Below are 7,120 nucleotides of genomic sequence, written 5' to 3' on the forward strand. Positions count from 1 at the left end.
TATATAGTGGGTTGTCCCTACATATGGTCTTTGAAATTCATGCCCAGCCCCCGGGGGGCGGGACTTGCACACGTCTCAGTTTGTTTCTGATTTTTATTTCATTTTTTTAAAAGGAATTTAACGTTACATTTAATACCGAGCAACGTCGAGTACATCTTCTAGTAAAAATAAAATGATGTTCGTCCATTGAGGGACACATGGAGATGCAGGGACATTTCCATTTTCTTCCCTAAACTATATGTATAAAATTCTCGTGTCGGTTTGCTATAACAATCGATAGAGAATTGTTTCTATAACATAAAATACGTAAGCCGCATTAATTAAAATATCATATTCAAGCGTAGCGTGCAACCGGGCAACGCAGAGAAGCATTCTAGTATCAGTTTATTACCAATATATTTCGTAAACTATTACTTTTCAAAGGAAGTTAAATGTTAAAAAAATTCGGCAATTACGCGTTGTATAACAGATAAAAAAGTAATTGTAATTCTAAATAACATTTTTGGAGGATGAATGTTCAATACTCTTTTTTTTTACACGGTGGTCACCACTTATCAAGGCCCGGAAGCCACTCAGGGATAAGGGTTATTGCAAGTACACTACGTTGGTGTGGAGATTTAATGAAGTGTTTACTTAAGAGGGCGGTTCATTAGGAATTTGTTTACGTTGGACTTGAAGACATCCAAGTTGTAGTCAGGTGGGAAGCAGGCAGACGGAACAGAGTTCCACAGGCGTGCAGTTCTAAGAAAGAAGATTTGTTCATGAAATCGTTTGGATTTAGGCAAAGATAAAGAGTGGGGAAATTTTTCACAGTGGAATCAGCTAGACGGGTGTTTTTCGTGAAGGATTGGCGAGGGGGGACCAGAGATTGGAGTTCAGACGAGCACCTACCATGGAAATAACGATAAAACAAGGATAGGCTCGCAACGTCTCTTCTGCGGTAGAGAGGTTGCAGGGTAGAGAAAACGGCATCCCTCACTAAGCTACGAAGTCTATTTTATACTCTGTCAAGGCAGGATAGGCTGTTCTTAGCAGCTCCTGCCCAGATATGACAGCAGTATTCCAACCTTGGACGTACTTGGCTTTTATATAGATAGAGAACTGCATCAGTAGTGAGATATCTTCTGGAGCGGTAGAAGGATCCCACCATCTTTCCAGCGACATTAGCAACAGACTTGATGTATGTGTTCCGTTTCATATCAGGAGTAAAGGACAAACCCAGAAGCTTGTCAAAACATGGGGCTTCTCCTAGACGAGAGCCATCCATTGCAATTGATGTCAGATGGGGATCAGAGCGTTGATGATGTAAAGATAGGAGCTGTGTTTTAGATGCATTAAAGGTAACCAGCCACGCCTCCCCCCACTGAACCACGTGCTCGAGATCAGAGGAAAGAGAATCAGAGAGAACTTTGTCATTTACAGCCTTTGATGTGTTGCCGTAGATGGTCGTGTCATCAGCATAGATGTCAACAAATGATTTAAGTATATGTTTAGGGACATCATTGATGTAGATCAGGGAGAGAGTTGGACCCAGGATTAACTCAGACATCCAAAATAGAATTTCAAATTACTTCGGACTTCTACTCAATCATGGATGACAGAACGAGAACGCTAACTCTGCGGATACAAATAAAGGGTTTCGTCCGAAATCCTGCGCTGATTTCTGAGTTTAACAGAAGGGTTTATCGAGTTCGAAAATATATACCTGAAGTAAGCCGAAGGTTTCATCGAACGAAACGTTTTGAAAAAAAAAAAAAAAAAAAAGGAAAAAAAAGAAAAAGGGAGATAAGAACGGTAGTCGACGAAACCTAAAAAACATATTGGATTAATTCCGGAAATAAAAGTTTCCGCTTTTCATGTACAACGCATGCAAACAATCATAAAACAGAAAAAGAAAGAAATAAGAATATACGAGTTGTCTCAAATTTGTATCCTAGATTTTTTTACAAGTCCTTTTTCTGAAGAGAAGGTTAGCGTTGTCAATGCATAATCCAAGCAACCTTATTCCGAGCTCCTTAACACGATCCCAAGTGACATTTATCTCTCTTGGTATAATATATATATATATATATATATATATATATATATATAAAAAAAGAAGAAAACATGTATAAATACATTTGAAGCCAAAACTGCAACACGAATTTTTTTTTTTATAAAATAAACAGATGTTTATTTTTAAAGAAATATATTTCGGAGTGGGACTCCTTTATCAATCATTTTTTTCTTCTCTTCTTCCACGACATGATGTAGTGGGAGATAGTTCGATGAAGAGTCCACGTGATGTTGTTAGTTAACAACCACGTGATGTTGTTAGTGGACTCTTCATCGAACTATCTCCCACTACATCATGTCGTGAAAGAAGAGAAGAAAAAAAAAGATTGATAAAGGAGTCTTACTCCGAAATATATTTCTTTAAAAATAAACATCTGTTTATTTTATAAAAAAAAATTCGTGTTGCAGTTTTGGCTTCAAATGTATTTATACATGTTTTATTCTTCAAATTTCACTCAACACTTCTAACGGATATACACAAAAATAACCACCCAGATTATATATATATATATATATATATATATATATATATATATATATATATATATATATATCACTTGGGTTCGTGTTAAGGAGCTCGGATTAAGGTTGCTTGGATTATGTATTGACTTGGGATAAACATTGTACTGCATATATATATATATATATATATATATATATATATATATATATATATATATATATATATATATATGTGTGTGTGTGTGTGTGTGTGTGTGTGTGTGTGTGTGTGTAAAAATAACTGACAAAAGTCTATATACCAAATTTTAAGATGTTGTCCATCATACCGTTTATTTCTGATCAGCTTTGGGTGGGATTGAAACCGCCGTTACCTTTAGACAATGCTCACCTGGAATCGTAGATATTCCACATCTCTATCCATTGATGAGACGTAGATGACGAAACACGTGTCGGTGGGTAATTATATTTTAAAAATATAATGCAGCTCCCCATTTGGTGGTACCAAACTGCCCCTCCCCATTTGGGGGTACCAAACTGGTAAAAGGTGAAATTATTCCCAACTCGCATTTAGGTAAAAATGTGTTTCCATATAAATAATTGAATTCATTCAATAAGTATCGCTAATAAAAACAAACAACATCTCCGTAAAAACGCGATACGTTAGTAGTCCTGCGAGATAGCTCAGTGGAAGAGGCTTCTTATCACGGTCTTCCGATTTCGAATCTCGCTAGATTCCGTCACTCTGATGAGTCGTAGACGACGAAACACGTATCAGCAGATAATTATATTTAAAAAATGATACATATGTGGGGTACCAAATGGAGCAAGGGAAAATTATTCCCACTTCGCATTAATAGGTAAAAATGCACTTCCATATAAATAATTGAATTCATTAAATAATTATCGCTAACAAAAACAAACAAACAGCATCTCTCTCTTTCTCTTTCTCTCTCTCTCTCTCATATATATATAATATGATTGTACGATTTATATTTAAATTCTCTGAAGGAAAATTATAGAATTCTTAGACAAAAGGATTATTGATTGAAGCAAGGAATACAAGAAATTTCAAGTTATTGCATAAAAATAAATATACTCTCGCACCTCGTGAGTCAAAACCATGCCGATCGAACTTATCTCAGTTCTTTCAAAGAAGAGAAAAGCAAATAGCAAGTCAGACAACCCCCCTTTTCGCAGTCTAAAATGAATTTTAGCATTTTAATGGTGAATGCTCCGACGAACTGCAAGCACTTATACTCCCTCGACATAAACCCTCCCGACGAACCCGAAAAGCAGCAAAATCCCACCCCTTCACAGTTGAGATCCCTAGATGTAAGAGCGCCTTCTACTCCAGTAGTTTTTTTTCCCCAGAACTGCTAGAGTTTCGAACTCCCTTCCTGATCCCTGCTTCCCCAACTGTACTGACATGCCGAAGTTCAAGTGTAATGTGAACAGACATCTTGCTGCCCAACTCCCTACATAGTGCCCCTGTAGATTATGTATCTGATAGTAGCCCCCTACATCAAAGTGGCATCTGTAATGAATTGGAAAAGAAATTATTCACTCTGTTTCCATATTGACACTTTTGTGCGTCTACGTTATCTTTCATTTTAAACTTTCCAGTTTGAGACGTTTTATGCGTGTCTTTCTAATTGCTATTTTAACTTCACTGATTGAGATGCTATTCTGGATATAAGTGCGAACACTGGTGTAGCACATTTTTTTCGTCATTTAGAACAGAACAGGTACATTCGTTCCTTTCATTAAATGCGCCATGTGCAAATTGGTTATAGCAATAGTTACATTTGGATAAATATTTTAATCTAGGTCAGCAAAAATGCATGAGCAACCCCGTCGGCATCCGAATAGGGCCGCCTCAAGCGATTTGTAATAAACAAAGAGAGAAAATAATAAACAAAGAGAGAAAATAAAGCCTGGGAAGGTGGACCTCCTAGAATTATACAGGACCAGCAGCATGGGAAAATAGCCATTTCCAAAATGGCCAATACTCTCTTGAGTTTAGAACCCATGGGGGGGGGAATTCCCAGGCTGGAGCCAAGTGAATGCGGGAGACTTTAATTTTCAAAAAAGTGTAATTCTTAATTAAAACTAGCAAGGAGACCCGATGTTGTCCAGGATTTAATAAGTATCAACGAATATTTCACACGCCCAAATTCGACAGGCAGTTAAATCCCACCCCCACACAGTAGAGATCCCTAGATGTAAAAGATCTTTCTACTCCAGTAGTTTCTTCCCCAGAACCGCTAGACTCTGGAATTCCATTCCAGGTCCCTGCTTCCCCAATTGTACTGACATGCAGAAGTTCAAGAGTAACGTGAACCGACATCTTCCTGTCAAATCCCAACATAGTGCCCCAGTAGTTGCTGCCCCTGATAGTAGCCTCCTACACCAAAGTGGCAATGTGCCTTGTTTGGGGTGAAAATGTAATTAAAAAAAAGATTGTGTGTTCCTTGATAAAAGCGTTGCTTGAGTTTGAATGAAATAAAATACGTATTAGATACGTTTAATGCCAAAAACAACACCTTATGATGAAAATAAATAAATATTTATTTTTGCTTGAAATTTATAAATATATTTCGAAGTTAATTGGCTTCAAACACACACCCCTAACGTGAATACCGCGTAACCAATGCACCGTTCCGACATTTGAGAATACTATCGTAAAAAACAACGAACGGATTTCTACTTACCGATTCGCTGCTTTAACAACAACATGGAAAAAAAAAAGAAAGAAAGAAATACTGAGAAGTTTAACTTCGAAATATATTTATAAATTTCAAACAAGAATAAATATCTGCTTTTTTTCGTAATAATGCGTTTTTTTTTTGGCTTCAAACGTATCGAATAGTTGTTTTAATTTGAATAAAATAACGTTTCTATATTAACTCTCATCCTTGACGTTATTCTCGCGTTGCCTACGCACAGTTCAAACATTTCAAAATACAACCGCTGAGATACAATGCGTGGCTCTTTACAAACAGATTTTTCTTTCTCCAAATTTACAACATGGCAAGGAAGAAGAAAAGAAAAAAACAAAACAACACATTGAATACGGAGTATACCTCTGAAATATATTTGTAATAAATTTCAAAGAAGTAAAATATATTTTTTTCTAATATTACGTTGTGATTTGGCTTTCAAGCTCACTTGATACGTAGTTTATTTTATTTAATACGTATTTTAGATATATATAGATGGATGGATAGATAGATAGATAAATAGATAGATAGATAGATAGAGATATTGAATTTTATGTTTCTAAAAACCATCCCAAATAAAATAAAAAGAAAAATTAAAATCACTTAATCCATCCAGTTTCAACCAATCAGCGATCGTCTTAACTGTCCAATCAGATTACAGACGATACACTGCATTGGCCAATCAGAAAGCTGTACTAATTTGTATAAAACCCACCTTCTAATCAATGCGAAAAAATAATCGTGTTTATTTGCCTATATTGCAAAATAACCAACATCAAGCACAATGGGCGATTTCACCTATTTCGATGACAATAAAAATATGGGAGTGTGAAACATTCGTTGATCTTCATTCACTCCCGGGCAACGTGGGGTCACCCTGCTATTCAATACTATATTTTTAATTGTTGGCATGTACGAATCAAGAAAATACAATCGACCAATGAAAATGCCTAATTGGCTCAGTCTGTTTCAGCCAATCAGCAATCGTCATTACTGACCAATGAACTAATCAGGAGGCAGCAACTTCTGTATATAATAAAACCGGTTTTATCACAGTTATTCAATTCGCTCGCGTTTAATTGCAGTTCTTTTCAGGTTATCGGTGTTATTGAAAACAATGGCTCGAACCAAGCAAACCGCTCGTAAATCCACCGGAGGAAAAGCTCCCAGAAAACAGTTGGCTACGAAGGCTGCCCGTAAAAGCGCCCCAGCAACCGGGGGAGTAAAGAAACCACATCGTTACAGACCAGGAACCGTCGCCCTTCGTGAAATCCGTCGTTACCAAAAGTCTACAGAGCTTCTCATCAGGAAGCTACCATTCCAACGTTTGGTTCGTGAAATTGCCCAAGACTTCATGACGAGTCTTCGCTTCCAAAGTACTTCAGTGCAAGCCCTTCAAGAAGCCTGTGAGGCTTATTTGGTTGGTCTTTTCGAAGACACCAACTTGTGCGCCATTCATGCTAAACGTGTTACCATTATGCCGAAAGATATTCAACTTGCTAGACGAATCCGGGGAGAAAAAGCTTAGTTTTAATTCTCTAGAATTTTGATAGTGTGTTCATCTACCTCGCGTGTGTTCCTTTTTTTTTTATCTCGCAAAAAAAATGGTCGTTCCAACAGAAGTATTAAAAAATCCTCGAAAGTTTATCAGAGTTTCTACAGGATTGATTTCTTTAGAAAAAATATGGCGGATTAAAAAAAAAATATTCGATGCTGCTGTCTTCAATATTCAATTTGTCATAATTGTGTAAATAATTTCTCTAACAATTTACTATCAGCTGTAAATACGAAGAAAATATGAATTTACTTTGTATCAGATTTTAGGATGCTAAAACCCTACAAAAAGTAACACTAACTCCAATGGCATAAACATACTTTTCTTT

General features: G+C 36.6%; 1 protein-coding gene across 1 annotated transcript; it reads left to right on the forward strand.

The window, feature by feature from the left end:
- The first annotated feature begins 6,316 nt into the window (after positions 1 to 6,316).
- LOC145267210 (histone H3.1) lies at positions 6,317 to 6,765 on the forward strand. The gene has a single exon (XM_080123274.1). The coding sequence runs from the start codon at positions 6,355 to 6,357 to the stop codon at positions 6,763 to 6,765; it is 411 nt and encodes a 136-aa protein (XP_079979400.1). The 5' UTR covers positions 6,317 to 6,354.
- Positions 6,766 to 7,120: the final 355 nt, after the last annotated feature.

Source organism: Euprymna scolopes, chromosome 42, assembly GCF_053919585.1.
Source record: "Euprymna scolopes isolate OS-2025 chromosome 42, ASM5391958v1, whole genome shotgun sequence".
Classification (NCBI taxonomy): domain Eukaryota; kingdom Metazoa; phylum Mollusca; class Cephalopoda; order Sepiida; family Sepiolidae; genus Euprymna; species Euprymna scolopes.

What these genes read in the sequence shown, in the direction of transcription:
- LOC145267210 (XM_080123274.1), top strand. Translation starts at nt 6,355, where the DNA reads ATGGCTCGAACCAAGCAAACCGCTCGTAAATCCACCGGAGGAAAAGCT.